Source organism: Macadamia integrifolia, chromosome 4 (assembly GCF_013358625.1).
Source record: "Macadamia integrifolia cultivar HAES 741 chromosome 4, SCU_Mint_v3, whole genome shotgun sequence".
Taxonomy (NCBI): domain Eukaryota; kingdom Viridiplantae; phylum Streptophyta; class Magnoliopsida; order Proteales; family Proteaceae; genus Macadamia; species Macadamia integrifolia.
Window position 1 is genome coordinate 20,608,787 of NC_056560.1, and position 26,910 is coordinate 20,635,696.

Here is a 26,910-nt window from a genome sequence, read left to right on the forward strand (position 1 = left end):
GTCTAAAATGCCAAAGTGAATGGGACTCCCGTCACTACATTCTCTCAGGGTCACACGATTGGGGGTTGTGGGAGGAGAAGGTTGGATCTATGACCCTTAGATCGCAAAGTGAACTTCATCACACGGTTGGGGAAAACTTTGTCAAAAACAAAGAGTCCAAAACAAATCAGTCACAAAATTTTTGTATGCAATGGCATTGAAAATCATTGTCACAAAATTTTTGTGTGCAATGGCATTGAAAATTTTCCAACTAGTTAGGTAAGAGAATTTGACTTAAGGAAACCTTGTACCATTCAAGAGAGAGAGAGCCGTGTACCTAAAGAAATGAATGCCCAAAGTTGCCTCGACAGAAATGATGTATACATTGCTAGTAATACACGCCACGCATTGTGAATAGAGAACAGACTTCAACACAATGGTAAGATAGCTTCATTATGATCTAATGATCATGGGTTTCAGCCTAGAAACACCCTTACCCAAAATGGATGTACCTTCCACAAAATTATCGTAAATTTGTAAGGCTACATAAATTATGACCCTAACTTGCACCCTTTAGCTTAACATGGGAATGCCAACATATGCTGGCAGTGTGGGTCAATCTTTTCCACCCTAAAATAAAATAGCATTCAAAACAAACATGCGTATTCAAGGACCATGTTTGTACAGAGAGAACAACTCAACATCCCCTACCATGAAACCTGCAGGCTCATTTGAAGATGTTATTGTCTGATCATTATGCTAAAACCAAATGGTGATTTCTCTCTCTGCCCTTATCTCACCCCCAACCCCCAGACTTTCCCTTCTCACCCCTCCTTTCTCAATGTTACAAACTAAGAATCTACAATCCCATGTTGTACCACTACCAGAAAAGAGGCTTACAAAGTTACCGATAGTCAAAACTTTTGTCAACTGCAATTTTTTGAGCACCTCTTCACCTATTTTCCGATGCCAAACTTGTCAAGCCAAAAGCCCAGCTGATCAGCGACACATTTTGAACCTGTTGATCCATATGAGCAGAACTTCTTAACTGAATTTTCAACCCCAAGATATTGATAAACATCCTCTTCAAAAACTGGATTGATGCTTCTCAACTCGTTAAGAGTCACCTCTGAAAGCTGGCAGTTTTTCGTGACACATAATGCGACTGATCTTCCAACTATATCATGCGAAGTCCTAAATGGTATTCCCTGCATGACAGAAAAGAAGACAAAAAATTCAATAGCTATCTTCATAGACCTAGAAAAAAGGAACAGATTAGGATTTCGTTGCAGAAATTCAGCACAAAAGGTGCTTTGTCTGATTGATAATAAAGGTAAGCGAAGGCAAATGATACTAAAACAATAATAAAATGGACACTTGTCTATTCATTTCCAACAATGTTCTGTAACTAAATAAATAAATTAAAAAAAAAATAAAAAAATAAATATAGTAATTAAACATTATACCCAATTATTGGATTTGAAAAGAAAATTATGATAACGTAACAAATCTATTTACAATCTTAATAATCATATTAAATTAGTTACACAATCATGATTCCAGAAATTTTCATTTTCCTTATAAATTTAATTCCATTTCCTTTGTTTTCCTTACTTACCTGGACAGAGCCTTAAGGAAAATATTAATGGCCCGGGACTAGTATACTTTGGAAAGACTATTGCCAAACCACCAAAATGGGACTACAAAATGATCTTGGTGTTTGGTATTATGCTGAGGGGCATCCAATGGGGCAGGCTACATCCAAATATCTGATCCAACCTGTATTCCCATCTACCAGGTTGTATCTTATTTTTTTTCTTTCTTTTACTTGGTTGGTGGGTGGGTGGGTGGGGGGGATAACCAGGTTGAAGGATATGTTTAACATTATTAAAATCTGTAGCCCCATTAATCTTATGTCAGTTTAGAACTGGTTATGCATACTTAAAAAGGAGGAAATAAAAAAAAAGAATGGATCTGAATTCAGCCCAGATCTGGATATGGGTGTATCAGGTGTATGTGAATCCAATGATTTTGTGCCCTGGCTCTCTGTGGATTAATGCCCTTTTCCCACTTCCCTCCCACCAAGGAAAGAAAGAAAAAGAAACCTCCAAGTCCAGCAGCAGTTCATGGAAACCAAATGCAAGATCTCATTAGGTTGTCACTGGTTGGGGAAAAATTGCTGTTATCTGACTCAAGTTGACCACACCAAAAAATCATATCAGTAGTAAGCTGGCAATCCTAATAATGCATTTTTTTCAGACTGCTAAATGCTAATGGTTTACAGTTTCAGGGCCTGTTTCAAGTAGGAGTTGATAGAAAAGTTAGGACATCCAACAGGTGTGATCACTGAACTACAAGAAGTGCTTCCTTGTATATGTCTCGGTTTCAAGTCTTTCAGAACAGCAGGAGATTCACCGTGTCTTTTCCATGCCAAAAGTTTGAAGCTTCTACATCAACTTTTGAAGAAAGAGATGAAAAAGAATCTTTTCTATGCAAAAGTAAATGAGAAGAATCAGTAAAGGTTTAAGGATGAAAATTGCCTTCTTCACTAGATAATCTGCAAGTGTTGTGGCATCCAGATGACCGGCTGGTAGTGACCTTTGTATTCTCTCCCTGTTAAAAGTAATGTTCTGTGCAAATTCTGCTGTAACTTCAAGCATCCCTACGATGGTTTTAACACTGTCAAACAAAGGTTCCTTGTCCTCCTGTCCAAAGAGAGAACTTTTGCGATCAAGTCCAAGGAAATATGATACTAAGAAAGCAAGAAATTGTACAATTAAAGACGAAATATAATGCACTCAAAATCTATGTTGCATGGATGTTTCTTGACTGGATATCCCAGGTAGGATCGAACTTCCACTAGATTCTAGTTGGATATATCTGGATTTCACTTTGGTTTATTCTCCTAGTACTTGCATGACAAATCAATGTCTATCGATAATTCTGACTTCCAACTTTTCCCATGTCTGTTTAACATTATTTAAATATACATAGCTGAAGCAACAAATTTACACAATGTTTCAAAGATTCGAGCACTTGATGACCATGTGGGGTGATTTTGACATTTCTGTCAATATAAATGCAGCACATCCAAAAACCACCAGATAAGCCATAAGGATAGTGTATCATTGAGCTGTGTACAAAGTCACCATTCAGCAGATCTAAGGCTTGTTCAGCCAAAAGCTGCATCACAGGGCTTTCAGTGCAGAGATTGGTTATAGGTATGGGTTGAGAAGTCAGATCCTCCTCTCTCATAAAACTATAAGGTATGGGAATGTGTCCCCAAAAGGGAAAAGGTAAGGTGACAACCAAAATGTGTCAAAAAGGGGGATTGACGTGCAAAAAGAAGGAAGGTCATCTTCTTCTTCGCAGCTGTGTCAAAGTGTCTGCCTTTAGGTGTCATATCCCATATCCATACCCATGTTGAATCTTGTCAACACATGTACTCATGGGGGCACATGAAGTATTCAGGTAACATACCCAAAATACTACCAAGATAGTGGGTCGACCAAAGTTTACCAGAAAATTGTCTAAGATTCATCATCAAATGAAGGCATGAAATTCGTACCTGTAGATCACGATTGTAAGCATGAGGTAGTCCCTTGCAGAGTACAAGAACACTGACAAGGTCTCCAATAATTCTAGCAGATTTTCCACGAACAAGTTCCATTGGATCTGGATTTTTCTTCTGTGGCATGATACTACTACCAGTGGACACTGCATCACTTGGGGTGAGAAATCCAAACTCCTCTGAAGCCCACAAGACCCATTCTTCTCCAAGGCGAGATAGATGGATGGCTGTAATAGAATTGGACGACAGGAACTCCAAGACAAAATCTCTGTCTGAAACTGCATCAATGCTATTTTGAAATCACGGGAACACATTGAATCATTAACGGACCAGAAATTTGGGAGGAAATGAACTCCTTTCAGTACATTGCACTTTCAACAAGACAAATGATCCATGCAGAGCACAACCTCAAGAAGAAACACAGGTATTTTTTGCTATGATAGGAACTTCTGTCTTCCCTAGACATGGAGGAGGGTGAACATGAACACTCCCAGGCCCCAACAGTGGTTCCATCCAAGATACACCCTGGATACAATGAACTGAAACTACTGATAGAAACCAAGGTTATCACATTCTTTTATCACAATCAGTAAAATATAGCAAACCCCGTTTGAAGTTATGCACTCATGCCACAGACTGGACTACATTTGTCAATATTTCAGCTAGCATTGCTATGATGTAACAAAGGAAACAGCCTCTCCGCGAAGCATGGGTAAGGCTGCATACATCTGCCCCACCCCAGACCCTGCAGTAGCGGGAGCCTTGTGCAGTGGGACACCCTTTATTGCTATGATGTAACAGTGCAGATCTTTGGGACAATGAGAAATTTAATAGGGAAGACCAGTTTAGTGCTGGATTTTATACCGTAGCATTTCTTTGTCATGCATGGGATGGAGGGAGATGAAAGACCCAACTATTGAAAGATTAGACTGGCTTTCCTTATTCCACACATCAAAAATTCTAATTAATTGCAATATCACTGACACACTTCCAGTATTATTTATATCAAGAGCTGAGATCTATAAAAACAATTCAAAGCAACTAAGCCTTATCTCAGCACCCAATTACTTATAGAATTCAAATGAACTAAGCCTTCTTGCAACTCCTTCAGATTGGCTACATAAATCCTCCTCCGATACCTCAAAAGCCGCTGTGATGTTTGAACATCAATTTTTCTCTCTCTTTTTTTTTTAATAAATTTATTTCCATTTTTTCATTTGATACTCAAAGGTAGAGCCAGACCTGAGGCTGAGATGCCATGGTTAAACTATAGTGACCCCTCAAATTTGGATAAAAGGCTTATACCTAACACATTGGGTAAAAGGCACTAGAAGACAGTTGATTTGATTCTGTACCCGGGGATGAAAATATCCTTTTACTCTTAAAAGCAATACATATGGAGCTGTGAAGACCTCAGCCAACAGCAGATCATTAAGCACAAAGATAAAACAGGTACCCAAAAACAAAGAGAGGAGTGTCATTTGGGATTTTTAATTTTTAATTTTTTTTTTCTGGGTTGGGGTTTTCTTGGACTACCATGGGAGGTCAAACTTGCTTAGGAACACAATTGTTCAATAATCTTATAATTAGACTTGGAACCATGGCCAATGATTCAGACCAACCCCCCTCACCCCCACCCCTAAAAAAAAAAGGAACACTATTCTCAGCAGAAAGACTCAAATAATAAGGTCAATGATTAAATGATTCGACTTTGAGTCAAGAACCCAGTAGCTTGGCAGATAGGACCAAGCCAGAAAGTTATAAATTTGAATTCATTTTCCATTTCTATTTTTGGTTCTCTTTGCTTCTTTTTTTGTTTTAAAGCTTAAATGGTGTTAGTTTGATCTTTCAGAATCTTTTAAGCTTTCAACTCGATTAGGGGTCTTGAGGGTGTATCTTTCATCCCTAAATATCACATCATGAAATCAAAATTTCCCCTCAACACACAAAAACGAATTCAACTCCGAAACTTGCCAGAAATTTCTAAAAGGAAGATCACAGATGTCGAATACAGTCCAGGTTTGGCAGAGATTAACTTCAACCATCCATCTTTACCCTTTTTCCATATAAAATGCTGGTTGATTCTACGTTATAAGAGACTCCATACCTGTTCCTCATAGGTGCAGTAAACCCTAAAGCATCAGAAGTCATAAATCTATCAATGGGAAGGCCAGTCCCTGCCAATGCACATGCGCCTAGAGGGCAAAAGTTCAGCCGATCTTTGCAGTCTACCAGCCGACCAGCATCGCGTTCGAGCTACAAACACCACTATGGCTAGAGTTAACTTCTCCTAAAGGTAAATAAACAAAAGCACATAAAATTAAACTAAAAACAAGAGATGGTCAATCTTTGTTTTTACAAAGAAATTTCAATAAAGGTGGCAAGAAAGCAAAATGTAGGAAGTCCATATTCCATCCTTTCCTCAAATTAATCATAAAGCACTAACTGTAATGCAAATTAATTGCATGGATAAGATGTTGACAAGAGGTAGTTGCAACTTGCAAGTAAAGAGAATCTACCCCTAGCTGCTGTATATTGTTGTAATAAGTACCAGTACATATCCTTTACTACCCAAAAAAGTAATTTTCCTCACAAAAGAAAGGAAAAAATACATAAATTTATTGACCCCATAGACAGACCAGTCAGTATTCAGCAACATGAGACAATACCCCCAAAGTAAACCTGATGGGGACATCAAGGTGTACAGTCGAAAAAAGAAGAAGATTCAACCAGGTCCATCTTTGTGGTTGGAGGATTAAACAAGAAAGAAGAAGGAAAGAGAAGAAACAAGAAAGAAGAAGGAAAGGGAGGAGTCGAACCAGCCTTCCAGAGCTGGGTTCGACCCCCCCTTGTCCTCCCAGTTGGCAGATCTTGTGGACCCCACCAAATCTTATTTGATTCTAGTACTTGGCAGATCTTGTGGACCCCACCAAATCTTATTTGATTCTAGTACTTTACTTTAAATCTAGTGATATTTGATTGTCTTACACAATTAGGAAACTAGGATTTCTTTATATTGGTCTATTAGGTAGTTTTTATTTCAAGCAATTAAGTTTCTATATACCTTTTTATTTTTGGAAGTTTATTCTATTTAAGTGTAAGGCCATTGGCCATTGATGAATGAATGAATGTTAATTGAAAAAAAATCCAAGAGCAAATCCCCACCCCTCTCACGGTTCTCTCTCTCTTTCAATCTCGACTTTCTCACTTCTCTCTCTCGCCTCTTTCTTCTCTTTAGTCTCTCGGCTCTCTCTTCTCTCTTCCCTCTTCTCTCTTGTCTCGCCTCCCTCTCTTTTTCCATTCTTTTTTTTTTCTGCTGCTAATTTCCCCTTTTGATGCTCACTGCTGCTGCCACACACCACTGCCATTACATCACTGCTGCTGCCACACACCACTATCATTACATCACTGCTGCTGCCACACACCGCTACCATTACATCACTGCTGCTGCTACCCTCGGCTGTTGCTACTCTCGGTTCCTGTTTACTCTCTACTGGTGCTGATCTCCTTTCAATGAATGGATTACTGCTGGCTGTACCTGTTGTCCGTGAGTTGTTGAGAGTGCCAACGTCATTCACCAAGCTACATCGACAATACTGAGGATCTCTATACAACCGGCTGGACTTGTCTTCATCAACTAAAGGTGAATTGCATCTCTTTATTTTGGAGGACCTTGATCTCTTCTTTTCTCCTCAAATCTGGACAACAGTATGGTAAAACATTAAACTAAACCCTCCCCATCTCCATTAATCCCTATTTTATATTGCAGCCCATTAACATTGAAACCAGCATTTGCCCTTTGTTTATGCCTATTTTTTCCCGTTGTTTTAAGTTGTTTCGTCACTGTTATATCTCCAAATAACCTTTGCTGATTTTCTAATTTAGTTGGTTGCTAGAGGACATTGATTGTTTGCATATCTAATTTGGGTGTCTAGATTGATTTGTGCTGAACCTAACATTTGTATGTCGTTTGTTCCCTTCCCCATGTCCCCACTTGAAACTTAAGTAAGAATTTATGTGTTTTTTCGTCTAGATTATTATTGTTTTTGGCTACTTTGTTTATTAGTCTCGTTTTATTTTGCATGCTTAATCTTGTTTGTTGAGTTTCTTTTGTCCTATCTACCTAAGCCCTTTGAGTTAACCCTACCTAGTTAGTTAATCTTGTAGGAGACCTAGTCACCTAGGAACCCCCTACATCAAAACCTCTATTATTTTGTCTTACGTGGTCAACATTCATGAGAATCAAATGTCATAAAAATTCAGTCAAAACTTTAACTGAAATATTTTGGTTTTGGCAGGGAACAAAATCAAAGTATTTCAGTTATTTGATTCCAATTAACTCACGTAAAATAATGTGATATAGTCGATCACCAGAATATTTTTGTCAAAATCTAAATTTGATTCCATAGTCGAGAACAGAAAAGGAAATCCTTGCACAAGAATATAAGGAGTATATCAAAGAATTGACTCACCTGCTCAACATATGACAAGAGAAGATGCTGCAATAGAACAGGTTGGGCTCTTTGTAGATGTGTATATCCAGGAACAATCAGCCCTTCATTTTTTGTAGCCAATGTCACTAGAGCAACCTTAAAGTCATCATAATTTGTTAGTAGATGTGAGGTCCATGAGAAAAAAGTTTACAATAAAGATAACCAAAGGCAAAATTTGAAGGGAAACAACAAAACATCAGTATTGGAAAAATATTAGCAAACAGTTTTAATGAAAAAAGATAGTATATATCATCCAACAGAAACATAAATCAACATAAAGAATGTACATGACAAAGAGAAACCAGAGAGATTTTGAAAGAAGGAAATCATGCTCACACAGCATCTAGTAGAATTAACATGATCTTTCTGCTGCAAATGCCTAAAAATGGACGGCATCATCCAGCAAACAAGTCATATCAATAAACCGCATCTTCATCATTTTGAACTGGAAAAATTAGATTATCTACTAACCAAAGGGGAAAAAATGATATAAAGAAACTCTACAGTGACGATGCTACTAGTATATGGGCCTGCAATACTGGGATTACTTGGCATTCAAAGGTAAGGCATCGGATACTATACCTGAATAGCATGGAAACGTCCTGCATTTAGCAGTAGAGGCGGTATTTGGCCCAAAAAAAAGCAAGAGAGGGAGGAAGAGGGGGGTGGGGTGGGGGGGGGGGGGTGGGGGGAGGGTTTGAAGAATTACTTATCGAAATGTATAGAATAAACAATGTAGAGCCCGTGCATTTACATCATTTGTAGATGCCATATACGTCAAAGGAACATAAGGAAAGCCTAATCGACGATCTTCACTCGAGGAGTTGGTTTTCAAGCAAAAAGCTGTAAACAAGGTTAAATAAAGAATGGAAGGAGAGGTACACAACCTGAAGGTGTTTGATATGTGCAAGAATCGTGTCCATAGCATCGCGGCACCAGAGACGGAAATCGGTCAAAACTTGATCATTTCGGCTCCTGGCAGTGTGAAGCTTCTTTGCAGGTTCTCCAATCAAATCAGTGAGTGCGGCTTCAATGTTCATGTGTACATCCTCCCTGTCCGCTCGCCACACAAATTTACCAGCTTTGATGCTCTTCTCAATCTCATCGAGACCCTTAAGTATACTATCCCTGTCACTAACACTGATCAAGCCCTGCACCAGCGTAACGAATCAGCAAATGCGAACGCATGCAGCAACTCAATAAGAAAACTATAAACTGCAGAAGAAGTAATAGTAGCAGAAAGAAGAGTAACCTGATGAGCAAGCATCGTAGCATGAGCCTTACTTCCTAGGATGTCCTGCTTGTAGAGAGCCTTGTCGTACGAAATCGATTCAGTGAACCTCTCGACCGCATCGGTGACGTTTTCTTCGAATCGACCACCCCATAGCTTCACCTCTTTTAGCTTCTTCACCGACGAATCAGAGTAGATGGAGCTCATTGTTTCAGAGGCGCACGACACAACCTCGAATCTCTGTACTTTCCTGTCGAAACCGAAACGAAGCAGAGGACGAAGCCGAAGTTCAGAGGAAAGCTGCCTCGGAAGTAAAGAGGATGAGAAACTTGCAGTGACAGAATTGCAGAGGGAGCGTTCACAGATGGATTCCATTTCTTAATGCTCCCCAAGAGAGAATGGATTCTAGCAAAAGAAATTAAAGAGAGAATGGAGAGCAGAGGTGAGAAGTGTACGGTCGTTGAGCGAACGAATAAACATAAAGTAGAGTCATCGGCTCTGCAACTCCGGAAGCAATACCAAATTAAGGATGTACTTGGAATTTAGGGATGAAAGTATGGCCCTGTTTTGCACCCCAAGAAAAAGTATAGCCCTATCGGTCCCAACCCGCCCAGCCCGAACAAGGCCCGGATTTAGATACCCTGGTGGGTCAGGACTGAAAATTTCTGATTCTGAATCAACGCGAGCCAGTCTAGGATTCTAGGGTTGAGGCATCGGGCTGAGCCCGGTTCAGCCCACCCCTATCTTCTTCTTCACCGTTTTTCTTCTTTTATCTCCCTGGCCCGGAGTAGCCCTCGCATCTTCCTTTTCCCCTCTCCATGATCAGGGTCAACCTGTTTGGATTTTTCAGGGCCCAAGCCGACCTACCTAAGGGGACTTAGGGTCGGGTTGGGATTCTTTAAAGCCCAACCCAACTCGACTCTATTTCAGCCATAGATATACTTAGCTCCATAACAGCATTAACAATTATGGTTTGTATATTTATTTCTAATTCAGGTCTCAATATTTGTGGTTGGGTGACTTCTTTCCTTTATAAAGGGAAATGTATCTCATTCATAATCGATTACTTGATGATAGGAAATTCTGTTGAAGCAATCACTAGGGGTTTTCTTCTTGGAGTTCAACGAGCAAGTGAAGAGATTAGTATCAAGGAAGTTTGGAGCAATTATGAAGACTTACATAATCTCTTTTTTGACCTGACAACCACCTTATGGCATTTGAGTGTAATTATCCTCTTATTAGAAGTCTATAATATTCTCCCTAATCTCTCTTTTTGGCTCAAGTCTAAGAATGAAGTAGTAGTTTTTTTTGGCCAATATACCTTACAATGCTATGGTTAGCAAATCTTTTATGATCGTTTGTAACCTGGATAACAATGTTTTCACTTCTTTACTTAAATGAAATTTTGTTCTTAAAAAATAACTTATCTTTTGAAATGACTCTATCGGTTCTAGTTCCATCTAGTACCTAACCGGTATTTCGGTATTGGTCCCATTGGGAGTCCCATCCCAGAATCCTCCCACCCCATTTATTATTTAATACTGAAATAAGATCCCAGTATCGTCTCGTTTATTAATAGAATGATCTGATACCAGGTTTTAGCGGCACAGTTCTAGGACGTTCCCAGTTCTAGTCCCATATTGACACCTCAAGAGTCGGAGAGGGAGAGCATATCATCTTTACAAGAGAGAGAGGGGAATGAGGGACGAAAAGAGAGGGATATTTTTGAGAAGTCTAATTTGACTTTTCTAGTTTCACTGATCCTCAAATAACTCCATATCCAGGTGAAAAGAAGAAGTTAATAATCATTTGTGGTCAGGGGCATGCAACAACTTTTGTCACTGAATTGTGTGAAGATATATGGTATAATGTTAATTTTGTCACAAAATTATAGTGATTTTTTAGATAATGTATCATTGTTTTTGCTTTGCCTTGATTTTATTGATACTAATTCAGATAAAGCCATAGCAACTGAGAAAATGGTAAGGGGTAGAGTAGTTTGGCCATGTAATTGAATTTACCATGTATGTCTTCAATGGTCTGAAACTTATTCTGGTCATCCGCTCGATTTGGTTACTGGGCAGTGAACCATAATCAACTCAGCACCCACAGTATATCACTATATCAAGAAAGGAGCTGTGGAATCTTCCGAATAGCAATCCATCAAGTTCATCAATGCATCTGTATGGGTACTATGATAGGTCAGCATTTTTCACTTGCCGGGCCAGGAGAAATAACAAAAAGCTCTGTGAAAGGAAGATGTTCAAGTACTTCATTGAATACCATGACATCAGAATTCGACATGAAGAAGATCATGTTATCCAAATATGTGAAACACCCACTTGGACAATTAATGCAATTAATGTGGTTGTCTTTTGTTTTTGCCAGAAGTGAGAGATGAACTCTCAACAAATTCAACTAGCATCTTGCAACCACCTCTGCTGCTTCATACTGCAACACAAAATCTTTCCACCTGGTAATGATGCAATGTAGAAGCTTCAAACATTCGAAACAAACACCTTTGATGTGTATTTCCAAATGTGTACTCCTGATGTTCCTGCCACAAAACAAAATAAAACTTGAAGTTATTTCAATAGATGTAAGAAAAGGTAAGGAGAGGCAGGGGCTTGATAAATACATACTTCTTCCAAGGAAACTATCCAAGGCTTAAGGATCTGTCTCTTTCCTTTCTCAAGTAGTTTCTATCTGTAAAAGGTAAAAGGGAAGTTATCGGAATATCTCAGAAATTGAGTCTGAAGACTTATGGAAGGGAGATTTGTCTCAGAATGTGTATGAGAGAGAGAGTTTCAAAGGTACTCACAATTTCATACAAGAGACATCGCCACAACCACCATTCTTGTCCAAATCTGACAATGTAAAACAGAGTTCATTAAATTCCTGCATTATGTTCTTGCATAGAGAGAACTTTTTACGGTAGATTGAAGCTTGCAAAGAGAATTTTTTAAAGCAATTAAGCATCTATCTTAAAGCTAATCTCTTTTCCCCTTCCCTAGTAGATCTTAAAGCTAGTCCTTACCATCTCAGTTTTCAATTCAAAACTTAAAGCTATTCCTTATTATCTCATAGTACTTATCAATTCAAAACTTAAAGCGCTCATGCATGCAGATAAGAAGTCATATATGTTAACTGACTTTATAAAGTTCAGAATTATATATCCCATCAACTCATAATATAATGGCAAGTGTATAGTCTTACACATGCATAACCGGTAATAGAATTTCATTTCAGAAAGTTCTGACATAAATACAATCTGATACTCATATCAAAAAATCAACTATAGAACCAGAAAATAAAGACATTTTAAGAAGCTACAAAAACGTCATGGAACACACACACACACAAGGCAAATAGAACTACCTCTTGGAATTTGGAAGGTAGTTCAAAATGGCCAGTGTTGACAAGAGGTAGATGAAAGGTTTATTGAGGAGATGAGATAAGATATATGTGAAGCATATTTATAATGTTACGAGGTTGTCTAATCGCATTATTATAGTCAAGCACCATCTCTGTCATGTAATACATTTACAACAAAATAAAAGGATTGGTTCTTCCCCTTATGGATATGAAACGAGTAGAAATTCTATTGGCTTAATTTCCTTTCTCTCATCTTCTCTTATTTCACTTCTTATTAAAATGCTTGCCAAACCTCTTCCCAACAGATAATAATGCAAAATAGATGTTTTAAACATAAGATACAGTTGTCTACCATGAATTTGTAGCCATAAAAGGCTTCTACTTTTGATGTTTCTACCACAAGAAATAAATTAATTCAGTGGCAAAGTTGACTGACAAAATCAAAGGAGAAGAAAAAGTTAACATACACTTAAAGTAGAGATATATATCGTAGGATTGATAATAATGTCTAAATGGAAGGAGGCATTTACAAGGTTTACTCTGGTCCCGGGAGTCCTGGCTCTTGATTCATCACATACAATCCATGGCTTATAATAAGCTTTTGCACAGCTTGAGTATCTTCTAGCTTAGAACCAACTTAACATAATTAACAGTCAAATAACCCTAAAGCATCAGTCAAATTGGGGTGGGGGAGGTGTGTAGCATGTGTCATTGAGAGAAAATAGGGTATAGAAAATGTTTCCCTCCCTGCTCCCTCCCCCTCTCTATTATTTTTATTGAATAAAATAACTCTAAAGCATCAGTCTCACATAGAACAACTGCCTACAATGCCACAATCAACATTCTATTTATAATCTCAAATGAAAAAAGGTTATTTAACTTACACAATTATAAAAGAAAATATTAATGGAGGAGATAGAGAGATGGAACCTGCCTATGGAAGTGTAACACCCTGCATGATAGAATGTGCTGACTTAGAACAGATTCCTTGTGTGCAGAACTTACAATAATTTTGGTGACCAATTGAAGCTTTAAGGTGGGCAGAAACTAACGTAATGCAGATAAATCATACAAATTATAGAAGCAATGCTAGGCAGCACTAATCAAGTGAAAAGTTCCATGCAATTGCCATGTTGCTTTGCATCAATTCTTGAGCACTTTCTAAGGGAAGCATTCTATTGAGAAAAATTCATATGATGATAATAATCTGCCCTGCATGTCAGTTGCATCATGCACATGGCTTTTCACAGTTCAACATTCTCCTATGAAGAGAAGTTAAATTAAATTCACATATGGCATAACATAAAGTAGAGATAGAAATCATATATTTCTGATTGTAGATGAAATACCTCACTAAATATTGGCCGTTATGCATCTTTGTACTCCATCCATTCATTTTATAATGAAAGGCCAGGACCATAGGAGTTGGTTAGGCTTTATTTGAATCAGCCATCTATCAATACCTCAGGGATATGGGAAATCTTGGACCATTCTTCTCCTTCCTTCATTCCGTACCGTTGAGTTAGCATTGGACAATTCCGGATATTCAAATGTTCAAGAGAGGTTAGGTCAGAGAGTCCATCATGTAGGGATTCAAGAATTGGGCAGTCCTTGATGCGAAAATCCCTAAGATTGGCGGGAAGCAGGCCACTTGGTATAGACACGAGAGCAGGACATCCACCAATGATGAGATTCTGAAGAGAGGTGAGATTATGAAGGCCCAAGGTATGTAGGGGTTCAAGATTCTTGCACCCCATAAGAAACGAGCATTCCTCAATCTGTAGTTGCTTAAGGTTTGTGAGTTTATGCAGACCCTTGGGCAAGGAATTCAGCTTCCCACATCTTAGAATCAATAGATCCTGAAGCACAGTGGGTAACCCCAAATCTGGAAAGGACTTAAGAGCAGGGCACTTTGTGATTACTAAGCTTTGGAGGGACATGACCATGGGCAGAGACTCCAGATTCTTGCAATCAGTGATCCTCAATGCGTGAAGTGTAGTGGGTAACTGTGTTTCCTGAAGAGACACAATTGCGGGGCAGCGTTCAATTACAAATAGTCGGAGAGACGTTAGAGTGTGTAGCTCCATGGGTAGTGACTCCAAATTCTCACAGTCTGCTATTCGAAGAACTTGGAGGCACATGAGATTGTGTAGCCCCTCAGGCAAGGATGCAAGTCCTCTAGCCCCTGCAATTACTATGTTTTCAAGACAATGGAGATTGCACATGCTCCCTGGTAGCTTCCCTAGGTTGTCACAGTCGCTAATCCACAAATACTTAAGGCTAGAAGGAAGGAGATCAATCCCAATCTCATTCTGCAGAAGAACCGTCAGATCAGTGCAATGAGAGATCTCCAAATTTTGAAGTGCTGTCAAATGTTGAATAAATCCTTTGGGTAGTGATTTGATATTTGACACATCATTAATAGATAAGGAGGTAAGTGACGAGTGATGTGGCAGTGTTTTGCTGTTGAGTACCATCCCCTTACATTTTTCCAATCTCAACTCTTTGATAGATGGAAGCGTGGTAAAGAAAAAATATTCCTCACAATATCTTATCAGCAGTGACTCCAAGGAAGGAAGTATGAGTGGTAATTCTCTCAAATTGGGACAATACAAAATTTCTAGCTTACGAAGGCAAGGGAATGAGTTATGTACATATGGTGCTGCTGCTTGTGTTGATGATGATGATGATGGGTGGTTAGAGTCGGACAATGTTGTTATCTGAAGACAAAAATCCAAATGCAATGTATCAATGGATGGAAGACTGGGAAGCACTATCAATTTTGGACATTTACCTAGATGTAGCTGTTGTAATGAAGGAAGAAGTCGTGCTAGTTCTCTTAGCTCATCACAACTTTCTATTTCGAGTTCCATCAAGCCAGGAAAGTGGTGAGAGAACATCCTTAGCTTGGGGCAATCAAATATATACAATTTACGGAGGCAAGGGAATTGTCCTCCACCTTCTTCAACTACTTCAGGCCACTCCTCCCACTCTTCCATCATTCCAATACGTAGCGTCTCCAATGATCGAAATTGCTTATTAGTCAATGATGAGCCATCCCCATGTAACTCGCTTCCCACCATTTTTGTAGCATTGCAACCTTCAATCACTAGGTATTTGAGCAAGGGTAGTTGGCTAAGATGAGGCAGGAACCTGCATTTGCGACAACCAATGAGATGCACGGTCTCTAAATTAGAGAAGGAAGGATGCTCAATCCAACTTGGGAATCTCGTACCACCATAGTTTACAATCCATAGTGTTTCAAGATTCGTAGGAGGTTGTAATTGGTCAAGTACGTCCTCCTCTACTTTTTCATCTCTCCCCAAATCAAGAAAACTATCCTCACTTTCATAATGACTCCAATGCAGTAGTAACCCAAGAAGGTGCGGCATGTTCTTTAAATTTCCTACCATGGCTTGTGTCTCATTATTGCCTACACTTTCCAAATTAAAAATGTTCAAAGTCCCACGGAGTTGTTGGGACAAGTCCCTCAACTCGCTACTATTTTTTGATCTCACAACGTATGTGCTCAACGTTTGAAGACTAGTTAAGTTACCCACTCCTAATGGCATCTTATAGGAATCCTTACACACTATTAATGGCACCTTATAGGAATCCTTACACACTCCTAATGGCATCTCATAAGAATCCCATGAATCTGTGCGGGGCCATGCCACAGGGAGAAAAAGATGTCGAAGGTTGATGAGGTTACCCATATCCTCAGGAAACTCTCTAAGCCGCCAACAACCCGTTAGGACCAACGTCTGTAGATTGTAGAGACTTCTAATTGAGTTGGGTAACCTCACAATGTCAGAAAATGAGAGATCAAGAAACCTCAAATGTTTCAACTTGCCAATTGAATCACACAACTCACCATTGCGACAATTTCTCAAACATAGCACACGCAGGAATTGGAACTGGAAATGGAATTGCATGGTCGGCAAAAACTGCTTGTTGTGATAATTATAGTATTTCAGATCTAGAATGGTGCGTGAGCTTTTCAAGGCCTCAGATTCTGTCACCACAACATTGTCTATGTGGTAGGACAAGTGACGGATTGTCGTAAGAATTTCAGATGGCTTATCATACTCTCTCCTACAATATAGTCCACCTGAAACAACTTGTGCTAAATCATGGATCAGATCATGCATCACAAATCCTGATCCTATGTTATTGGATGACTCAAAAAATGACCTGATGTGAAGTTCTTTTGACAAGTCATAAAACAACTTCTCACGTGGAGTATAACCGAACCTCGGCAGAACAAAAGGGGATACCTGGTTATGAGGAAGAAGATCAGATAACTCAAAGAAGGACCTCATGAATAGTTCATCAAAATATTCTGCCCCTATATCTTCCAGCCGTTTTCTTCCTTTTGGTTGAACAATACCTTCCGCCATCCACAACAAGACTAATTCAATCTTGTTAAATATGTAATCTTTGGGAAATAAAGCACAATATGCAAAGCATCTCTTTAGAAGTGGCGGGAGATGATAGTAGCTTAACATAAGCGATGGAAGAATCTCACTCTCTCTTAAATCCCATATTTCATTTTCCAAAATATCTTTCCACTCACTGTTCTCCCTTTTATCTCGCAAGAGACCAGCAAGGGTCTTTACTGCCAAAGGTGAACCTTTACATTTCTTCACAATTTGTTGTCCAAATACTTCCAACTTTGTATTTGCATCAAATGAATTTTCATCCATGAAAGCGTGCCTTCTAACCAGTGCAAAACAAGCCTCATCTGACAGACCTTTTAGATCATGATCTTTTGGAACAGTGCGCACTATTGATGAAACACTTTTGTTTCGTGTTGTAACCAATATCTTGCTTCCTGGCTTACCGAATGCAAAAGGGGTGCTCAAGGCATCCCATTTCAAGTAGTTCTCATTCCACATGTCATCCAGAACCAGTAAGAATCTTTTCTTACTCAATGCTTCTTTTAGTTTCACCTGTAGCACATCCAGTGAATCAGAATCAGGCGATGACCCAGTGGCTGACTCGAGAATTTCCTTGGTTAACCTCACCACATCAAAATCTTCTGATACACAGACCCAAGCTTTCAGACCAAAATACTGTTCAACTCTGTCATCGTTATAAACAAGTTGAGCAAGGGTCGTCTTTCCAGCTCCACCCATGGCAACTATGGCTAGCACTGAGAAATTATTATTATTGTTATTGAGACTTGAAGTTTTGTCTGATAGCAACCATCCAACAATACTCCACATATCTTCCTCTATGCCAAAAACTTTAGATCTAATCACCAAAGAACTCGTTGGTGGCCTTTGACTGAATACCCTGGCCCTTGAAGACCCAGATCCCATGCTCGGGCTCAAACCCAGATCAACACCTTTGTGTGCTACACTTTTTAACCTTTCGTTGATATCCCTTACTTTTCCGTGTAGCTCTTCGATGATGTTATATACCTGATGCCCAATACCAGAATTCAACAAAGAAGAAACAATACTTATACTTAATGGAGTGAGGGGAAGAGGGTTGCGTACCTGTTGGGTTTGGTGAGCAGATTCCAATTTCAGCCGTAGAACTTCAGTAGCATACTCATCCAATATGTCTTCCGCATCATAGAGGACTTGCTTGAGGCGGTCAAGCCACAGTTTCACACGAACGTTGGTGAACTGCTTCACTTCAGCTTCATCAGATAAGGCTTGAATCTCAGCTGACGTCTCCTTCAGTGACTCTACTTCATCCAAGTCGATCTTCCATTGGCGTACGAAGTCTATAAACTCAGGGGTGGCCAACCTGTCGAAAGCCACCTGAAGGAATGCCGAGTGTCCCACAGATGACATCGTCTTCTTTCAGAGAGAGTGAGAGAGAGAAGATGTAAAGCAAAGACAACTGAACCAGAAATCAGACAGAGAGAGAGAAGAAGAAGAAGAAGGAAGAAGAAAACGGTCCTCGATGTTGGTCGATAAATCAATAATGACAAGTTAATAATCCGACAAAAAATTGAACAAAACTAACAAGTGATGTAAGAAATTTGCTCTTTTTCCGTGGAAAAGACAAAGGGGGTTGTAGCCTTGTAGGTGTATATCAAAATTCCTCAAATACAAATTTGGCCAATTGATGAATCGTTCTTCCATGTTCGAATGGGGGAATTCTGGGAATTTCGTCCGCACGCTTTTGAATTATCAAATTATAGTGTAACCTCTCTCTCCATGGCTCACAGCAACCTTTACCGTTGCTGTTTATCAGAACAAGCAAACCCCGATACCGTTTCAACACACATCCTAAAATGGTCAATGAACGTTTAGATTTTAATTTGAGACTGATTCATTGCCTTTGAATTTCGTTTTTTTATTATATTTTAATAAATTATCTAAGAAGACTTTACTCACGTGGAGGGGAAAAGGAAAAACGTATGTGACAGAGTCATCGACTCATAGCCTTTGACTGGCAACTTAATGCACAATGGACAATGGAAAGTCCAATCAGACTATTTTTTTTTCTTTTGGTAAAGCCAATCAGACCAAATGACTATGAAATTAAGTCGATACTTTCACTTATTACCTGCAAATTATATTTTACATGAAAATTTAATTTCATGTAATTAAAGTAAAAATTTGTGTTGAAAAAAATTCTGTTTGATGCAGTTTCAGCTTCAACAAATGGCCAGAGGCATGCTTCACTGTCCAACAAAGGCCTGGATTTGGATTTGTCTGGCACTTTGCGTGGCGTTTGAAAATATATATATGTATGAAAAAACAAAAACCAAACCAACATATAAACTTTTTTAAGGCTTGTTAGAACATCAAAACTTCTCTTTACCCAAGGATGATTGGTCCATCGGTGAATCATAGTGGACAAATGCCTCTGAAAGCATCTTACTTGGGTTTGAATCCCCTTGGCGTCACCCTTGTTTCTTCCTTGGTGCTCCCATCCTATTTGGAATATAAATGTCTTGTGGGGGTCATAGGGATTATTCCCACTCTAAAGGATGTAATTCGTTATTAAAAAAAAAAAAACTTAGCTTCCCATGCGCCAAGCTCCCATCAATACTCGAATGAGATATTTTCGTTGGAAACCAGATACTACCTGACCCTAGTAAAACTAGTTACAGAGAAGAAAAAAATGCATAACTGTGGTGAACCTTCATTCCTGCTGGATGAAAACTTTCTCCATTGACTTATGCTCCAAAAAATATACAAGTTATCTTCATGATAGGGTAAAAATATAATATGAACTTCTGGAAAATACATTCTGCTATATTTCACTGAAGCTTGTAACCAGAATGGAACACATGAGCATGAAATTCTACTCAGTGTCAAATCTTGGTTCCCATGTAGCCAACAAGCTTTGTCAGACCAGCACATTCATTATTTTGTGTTAGAAACCAACTGGATCATTTGGTTTTTGATTAGTTTTATCAGTTACAAGCACATCTAGTCTGTTCATGGAACCTGAAAGGGCTCCCAATTCCCAGTTTGCCAAAATGACCAACCAGTTTGGTTGTGCTCAAACACTCAACAAACTCTAAAAAGATACGTTTTTATTGATTGGGGATGGCTTAGAGGGAATAGAACCAGATCACCTGCAAGGCAAACCCCTGCCCTGTAAAAATTATCAAAACATGCTCACTGCAATCTGTATGTTTCCAACATTTATTTTTTATTCCCCCTTGCAGATTGAGTTTTGTACAGATCAAAGTCAGATCACAACAGCCTTATGTAAGAAAACAATTTTATTACAATTGGTATGAATTCTGCACTGAACAGAAACAAAGATTTTCTATTTCAGAGTTCTGTATAAAATTCCAAGCATATTGCCAAAAAGTAACAACTTTTTATTACATTTGGGATCATTTCTAAAAAGAATTTCGCACTGAGCAGAAACAAAGATTTCCTATTTCAAGAGTCATGGAGAAAATTTTCGGCATATTGACTCAAAGTTTCTGTGGATCAGGGGATGCAGTAGATGTTGGTCAACCCACCTCCTTCGAAAGGCCAGAATATCAAAGCAACCAAATGAAAGGAAAGAACAGTCGAACTAGATGAAACCAAAGCTGAAGTGATAAAATCAAGTGGCCAACTATAAGAAATGCCTTCCAATAAATAAAATAACCAGCAAAACCACCTCTCTATAGATTGTTGCGAAGCAGAAGAGCTGTGGTCTTAACCTCATGTAACACAGTCTTCTTGGATGTTCCTACTAAGCGGGCTTCACTTCTTTTCAGTCTGCCTCTGGGAAACCTGTGCATCTCCTATCCTTGATTCATGCTACCTCTTACGGCGGCCATGTTTTGACTTGGAAACTTTACCAGTTTTACCAGTATGCTTCACCATGTGCTCTTGGGTGCCACCAACTTTTTCATCAGATGGGAGTTTCAGAGGTGTCTCTGGCCAAGGTGTATGCTTTGCAGGCACAGTAATCTCCAAAGGAGAATCAATTATCCATCTATGAATAGTATGAACTAATGTCAGATAAAATGAAAATGACTAAAGGAGCAATAATCTAAAGTGGGTAAGAGCAGTAAACATGATCTGCAGTACTAGGTGATGACATTCAGTTGACTGTACATGCTGCACTAACAGTGGCCAAAGTTCTAGGTTAATGGAAAAGATGATATGAGAAGTTAGAACACCAATTGAACTGCTTTCCTAGTAGTCATTGGGGTGCAACTTGGGCATGCTCCATCCAACCTTAACTGGCCCAAACTAATCTATTGTGTTGAATTGGTAGGCTTTTTCATTCCCGAGGTTCAGTTAGATAGAGACAGTGATGTCTTGGGTTCAACTCTGATAGAGTAGCATCAATAAAAATTTCTCAATAAATTGACACTACTTATCTATGTAAAATTACATCCAACTTCACTCAACCTGAGTCTAACGCAACTTGAGCAGGGTTCTGGTATGGACTGAGCATCACAGGTTGGAGGTCAGGCTTAGTTGGGTTAGAGTGGAGTTCTATGGCTCTTTGGCTCTTTGGCTCTTTGGCTCTTTGGCTCTTTGGCTTGAGTATCCTTTTATTTTCAATAAATAATGCTTTTTAGCTTGATTTGTAGCTCCACCCAGCATTAACAACAATGTTATAACAAAACCATTAGGTTAGGATACTGTATTATGGTAAGTTTTCATCTTAATAAGGTATATTATAACTTCTCCCTCATCTGCATCTACTCATATCGCCTCGTGTAATTAGATCCCATCCCAAGATATTGAATTTTCATTTTGAAAATTCCACTCACAAAAATGTATGATAATGTTATCCCCATCTTAAAACATTTTAAAGCTCAAACTTTTCATTTCATGCTGAAATATTTATCAGAACCACCTTGGCAACAATGCATATTTCCCGCTTTTGAAATTGCTTGTGTACCAATTGCAAGTTATATTGTTAAAATAAACGGCTGGACTTGTATAGGTGAAAGAATGAATTTTCCATAGGAAGCAAACTCATTAATCTCTAGAACAACATGATATAAATTATTAATTCTCCAGACAAGTAGTTCCAGCATAGCAATAATTTGAGGACTTATTTACCTAATCAATTTTAAACAAGATCATAGGAGGCAATTACATAATATATATCAAAAGGAAGGACTGATCAAGATTCTATTTATGGAATCTGAAGCCTCAAAGGGACAAACATGAAAAATAAAATCAATCTAGCTTCCTGTATGTAACAGACGCATAAACAATCAACATAACAAAGATTCATTCAAAAGACTCAACAAGTCATTCATTGATGATAAAAACATAAACCAATTTAGAAGAACATAAAAGGGTTAGAATCAATAAGGAAGACATTAGAGAGTCGAGTCTTACCCAGGAGGGAACCTGCCATCCACACGAGCTTCAACTCGAAGCCACCACAGCAGAACTTTGCGCCCACAAGTACCCAGAGGCTCCACAATGGAAGCATCCTTCAAAAGAGACAAAGGACTCTCAAGGTCACCCCCATTCCTCTCCAGTGTATCTAGATCCTTAACCCAATCTGGCTTATCCTCTGCTTCCTTCCAGACCAACCTGGAATTCAGAACGAACCCAGCCCATTCTAGCTTCCTAGGCAGCACTGTTGCGCTGTCACCAATGTAAGTGGCACTCTTCTCATCAGAAGTCAGGGGATTGAATGTGTGCCAACCGACCAAATTTCCAGATGAGTCACAAGCAGGGCCTTGAACAGGCAAAGGTGAGTTCTCATCATTCTGCTTCTGAGTCAAAGACTCATCTGGGTTCCCGGAATGAGCAAGAATTCCAACTGAAACAGCACCAAACCATTTTACAGATTGGATTTCATCGAATAACTCCCTGCTATGCATATTACTATCATCCCCAAACACCACAATTCCATCCAAGCTCTGGTCCCTGACAACTCTGTTTACCGAAACGCCCATGAAATCAAGTTGAAATCTCTAAAAAGCTTAAAAATGAACAAACAGGTAAAGAACAGAGAATTCACCTCAGGGCACGAAGCCGCATTCGAGCTTCCATTTGATGGCGATCCTCCCAGGAAATTGGCATCCGTTCATCAAAACCGATGTGGATAGTTCGACAACCGCACTTGGCGAGAAGAGAAGCTGTCTCAGTAGTAGGTCCTCCGGCTTCAACGACTATCCAGGTGAGATTATAGGGAGCAAGCATCAGCGAATGCATTAGGCCTGTGAGATGAAGGGTTTGGAAGGTGCGGACGTAGGTCGGTGTGATAACAATCAATGGTCTTGGGTTCTTAATCCCATATTGAAGCCGCTGTCCGCTCTGAACTCTCTCCAAAATACGATGAGCTTTCATGACCTCAACGGGATCCGGGTGAGGCCAGGGACGGACAAGGATCCCATGACGACCAACAACGATGTGGCTGCCGGTGTTAATATGGGTTGTCTCATTGAAAGGAGTGTCTGGATTCTGAAGCGTAGGCAGGGTCTGTGAGGTGAGGCCCTCGGCGACATTGGTTGTGGTGGAGGTGAAAGTCGTGTTGTAGAGGTGGTTTGTTATGGAGGAGATATTATTGTTGGTAGTGGAGAAGAGGAGAAAGATGATGAGACGAGAAAATCTGAAACCCATTACGAGGCTGAAGAGACAGAAGAGGCCATGGAGGACTAACCAGAAGAGAGCCGACGGCGATTTGTAGGGACCATCAATTCCAGAGTCTAGAAGACCATTTGGTCTGAAGTTGTTCCGGCGGTTGTTCCAGGTCTGCTGCATCACCCAGAGCTTCATCTTTCCCCTGTTCACTGATCTCCTCTCCCTCTCTCTTTCTCAATTGGGTTCTTCTACAAACAGAGAGGTGAAAATTGGGAATGGCGAGGGAAGTTGAGGTGTCTTTTGTCATGAGTTGGAGTAAAGACAGACGCCAGTACCTGAATGAAAGCGATGTTTGGGAGAAGTTCGGTGGTGGGCCAATTAGCCGGTGACTGATTCTTCTCCCTCCTCTCTCTCTCTCTCTCTCTCTCTCTCTCTCTCTCTCTTATTTTGAATCAATTTTTTCATTTATTTCAAAATTTTTTTTTTTTTTGGGTACTTCTGCATTTGAACTTTTATCAGAGATTTCTTTAGATTTTACTAATGAAACGGAAGATAAATGTCTTCTTCCATAGTGGCAAACAGACAGAGAGACAGAAGGAGACTAGAGACTAGAGTCTAGAAGGAGATGAAACATAGGTAGGCGGAGATCCGGGGCGGGAATTCCTGTAATGGTGTTAAACGGTTTGGTTTGATTTGATATGGTCCGATATAAATTATTTTAAGTAAATTAAAAAACCGAACCATTTAATAAACCGAAATTATATAACGAGTTTTTTTATGTTTTCAAATTTTTATTCAAATGAATACTATTAAAATTTTAACGAAATAGACGTAAAATATGTCAATTATTTAACCATTTAAATGGTTTAATTCGGTTTAATTAAATGGTTTTAATTTAAAATCAAAGTCAAATAAATTTATTAAACAGTTTTTTCGATTTCGATGTAAATGGTTCAGTTAGATTTCGGTAAACTATTTTTTGTTTAGTTTTAACATCCTTAGTTTCTAGTCAGGGTTTTAGTATTCGCGAATGGATTAGGTATTCAACTTTCATCGTAATGGGTCAGGTGATCACTCATCTATTCCTTAAATATGTTGATTTTAGGGTTTTTTCAAATGATTCAGCTAAGTCTAATCTAATTTGGATCAGAATTGATGTTGAATCATATGCGGGGGTTGAACCCAGATAAGTTTCACTAGAAAGTTGGGGCGGGTTAATATTGTTTTGGGTTCCTTTACTTGAAAGCCAGTATTAAGGATTGAAGTCTTTCAATTCCGTATTAGTGATATTAGAGCAGTCATTCTCGCCTGGCCAACCCAACCCATGCCTTAGGAAGGGTTGCATAAAAAAATTAATATGAATTAATATGATTTTAGATTCTCATCTTGTAAGTCGATTTAGGGGATTAATTCAACCTCTTTTGTCACTAATTTAAGCGTTTTTAAATACATGGTCCTATGCTGATATTTGGAGACAGAAAAACCCTTGGTTATGAAGCATCCGCGACCACGCGTGCCATTGAGAATATCCACATACACTGCTGGTCTAAATAGGGAATTTAGTCAATTATGGAATGACGTCGCCGTTAAAACATTGTCCGAGTCTCACCGGTAGGTAAAATTCCGGCGAATAATCTGTTGGACAATGCGGTGGGCTGTCACAGTCACAGCTCACAGTGGATGATTCGAACAGGAGGGAGATGCGACAGCCTACCGGTTTGTACTTGGGGGTTGCAAACAATTGCAAGTAAGCAAGTTTAATATGTAAATTATAATCTACAGTTTCCTCATCTCTTTCCTTTCCATTTTTTTTTTTTTTAATAGTATTTTCTTATGGTTTCTTTTGTTGACCTCTCACATTTTTGTCACGGGCTAAGCATGCATTTTTCAATCTTACATATTTGATGGGAAATAATTTCTCTTGAGCTGGTGACGTGGGATGGAATCTATCATTCCCCACATCAGCATCTTATTGCTGACATCTCTCTCTCTCTCTCTCACAGAAGAGTAGTGCCTCCATTGTCTGCACCAGAGATTGGATGGCTTTTTTCACCGATGGTAGGGTCGGTCCTTCATCTCGGGTAGAGGTGATATGGATCCGGATCTTCTCCAACGCATTGGGCATTCAGTACAATATCTAGTGGCTGAGAACATAGTTTTAAGTATCGGTATCAGATATATCGTATTGGTTTGATAGGTCTTTGATCCTAATACTTTTGTCGATATTGTATCGGTTTGAACAATATGGATTAGGGGTAAAAAGGTAAGAAATTACTTAGGAAATATAGGCGATTCGATACCGTCGTTTCAATATTGTATCAATTTTAAAGATGGCCAATATTATATCGATTTTAGGGATGGCCATTACCTGTTCTAATATGATGGACTAAAACCATGCTGGGAGGACATGGGTGCGCACTCCAACACATTGCAGTGTGTACTTATGTCCTCCCCGCCATTGCCACTGAATGTCGCATTAGACATCAAAGGTGTTGGAGAGGACCTTTTTCTTAGGTGCCATCACCCTCATCTTAGAGGCCATGAAGTGAGGGATGAAGAAAGAGAGTATGAGTAATTCAAGGAGCATGGGAAGGAGTGGGTGCACAAATAGATCCTGATCATCTTGGAGAGAGAGAGGTTGAAGCATTGGAGGACTTAGATCTTCTATGGCACAACAAGGCTCATTCAGTATCTTTGGCAACCATATACCTTGTTTCTCCAGATTCTCTTTGAACCCATGGTCAAATATATATATATATATATATTTTTTAAATGCCATAAATTTTATTTGATTAATTAATTAAGTTATTTTTATAAATTCATTTTTTTATTTGCTTTTATTTAGATAAGATGTATCTTTCTGTAACCAAGAAGGTTACAAACAGATTTTTAAAACCGGACTTTCTTTTTCCCCAAACATAACATGTTTTCACTTGAATTAACAAGCACATAATACAATTTCACAATAAGCTCCTAAATTTTACTAGAAAAACTTGGAAGCCCTAGTTAAAACAATGCAAAACTAAGATTATTTCAAATTAAACGGAATCTAATAAAAGGTCATGGTGCCTTTAGCATTGAAAACGTGGTAAATTATAGATTTTTTTTTTCCGTTGAAAAATTTTAGATGTTCTAAACCCATAGAATAGTTTAGGTTGGATCCAACTCCTCTCTTTTGCAATGATAGCCCAAGTCAGCCCATAATTACCTAAACGAGCGTCCACGTGTTCAAACGATTCCACATGGTGAGTGAATGCTTTATCAAAAAGGAGGGTTTTGGTC

The 26,910-nt window shown here is 39.0% G+C and overlaps 3 protein-coding genes across 13 annotated transcripts; all 3 read right to left on the reverse strand.

Moving 5' to 3' along the window:
* Positions 1-600: 600 nt before the first annotated feature.
* LOC122076147 (argininosuccinate lyase, chloroplastic) lies at positions 601-9,813 on the reverse strand. Its single transcript, XM_042641453.1, has 7 exons — positions 9,296-9,813; positions 8,931-9,194; positions 8,023-8,139; positions 5,658-5,806; positions 3,548-3,839; positions 2,520-2,684; positions 601-1,187 (listed from the first exon to the last, which is right to left on the reverse strand). The coding sequence occupies exons 1-7, from the start codon at positions 9,647-9,649 to the stop codon at positions 936-938; spliced, it is 1,593 nt and encodes a 530-aa protein (XP_042497387.1). The 5' UTR covers positions 9,650-9,813; the 3' UTR covers positions 601-935.
* A 1,430-nt stretch (positions 9,814-11,243) lies between these two features.
* LOC122075886 (putative disease resistance RPP13-like protein 1) lies at positions 11,244-18,765 on the reverse strand. 11 transcript variants are annotated; one of them, XM_042641098.1, is made up of 5 exons: positions 13,999-18,765; positions 13,534-13,601; positions 12,096-12,141; positions 11,917-11,980; positions 11,524-11,831 (listed from the first exon to the last, which is right to left on the reverse strand). In XM_042641098.1, the coding sequence occupies exon 1, from the start codon at positions 18,454-18,456 to the stop codon at positions 14,095-14,097; it is 4,362 nt and encodes a 1,453-aa protein (XP_042497032.1). In that variant the 5' UTR covers positions 18,457-18,765; the 3' UTR covers positions 11,524-11,831; positions 11,917-11,980; positions 12,096-12,141; positions 13,534-13,601; positions 13,999-14,094. The 11 variants fall into 11 exon arrangements, with proteins under 11 accessions (XP_042497026.1, XP_042497032.1, XP_042497033.1 ...); XM_042641092.1 differs by adding an exon at positions 11,244-11,455 and having other exon boundaries at positions 11,558-11,831; positions 12,096-18,765; XM_042641099.1 differs by having other exon boundaries at positions 12,096-18,075; positions 18,154-18,765.
* Positions 18,766-20,333: 1,568 nt separating this feature from the next.
* LOC122075735 (probable beta-1,4-xylosyltransferase IRX14H) lies at positions 20,334-23,909 on the reverse strand. Its single transcript, XM_042640876.1, has 3 exons — positions 23,066-23,909; positions 22,432-22,980; positions 20,334-21,061 (listed from the first exon to the last, which is right to left on the reverse strand). Exons 1-3 carry the CDS (start codon positions 23,821-23,823, stop codon positions 20,884-20,886), a joined length of 1,485 nt encoding a protein of 494 aa, XP_042496810.1. The 5' UTR covers positions 23,824-23,909; the 3' UTR covers positions 20,334-20,883.
* Positions 23,910-26,910: the final 3,001 nt, after the last annotated feature.

What these genes read in the sequence shown, in the direction of transcription:
- LOC122076147 (XM_042641453.1), bottom strand. Translation starts at nt 9,649, where the DNA reads ATGGAATCCATCTGTGAACGCTCCCTCTGCAATTCTGTCACTGCAAGT. An exon ending in CACATATCAAACACCTTCAG is followed by an intron (nt 8,140 to 8,930) that starts GTTGTGTACCTC and finishes GATGACTTTAAG; the next exon opens with GTTGCTCTAGTGACATTGGC. An exon ending in CTTACAATCGTGATCTACAG is followed by an intron (nt 2,685 to 3,547) that starts GTACGAATTTCA and finishes CTCTTTGGACAG; the next exon opens with GAGGACAAGGAACCTTTGTT.
- LOC122075886 (XM_042641092.1), bottom strand. Translation starts at nt 18,456, where the DNA reads ATGTCATCTGTGGGACACTCGGCATTCCTTCAGGTGGCTTTCGACAGG.
- LOC122075735 (XM_042640876.1), bottom strand. Translation starts at nt 23,823, where the DNA reads ATGAAGCTCTGGGTGATGCAGCAGACCTGGAACAACCGCCGGAACAAC. An exon ending in ATGCGGCTTCGTGCCCTGAG is followed by an intron (nt 22,981 to 23,065) that starts GTGAATTCTCTG and finishes TTCGGTAAACAG; the next exon opens with AGTTGTCAGGGACCAGAGCT. An exon ending in GATGGCAGGTTCCCTCCTGG is followed by an intron (nt 21,062 to 22,431) that starts GTAAGACTCGAC and finishes TACTATTCATAG; the next exon opens with ATGGATAATTGATTCTCCTT.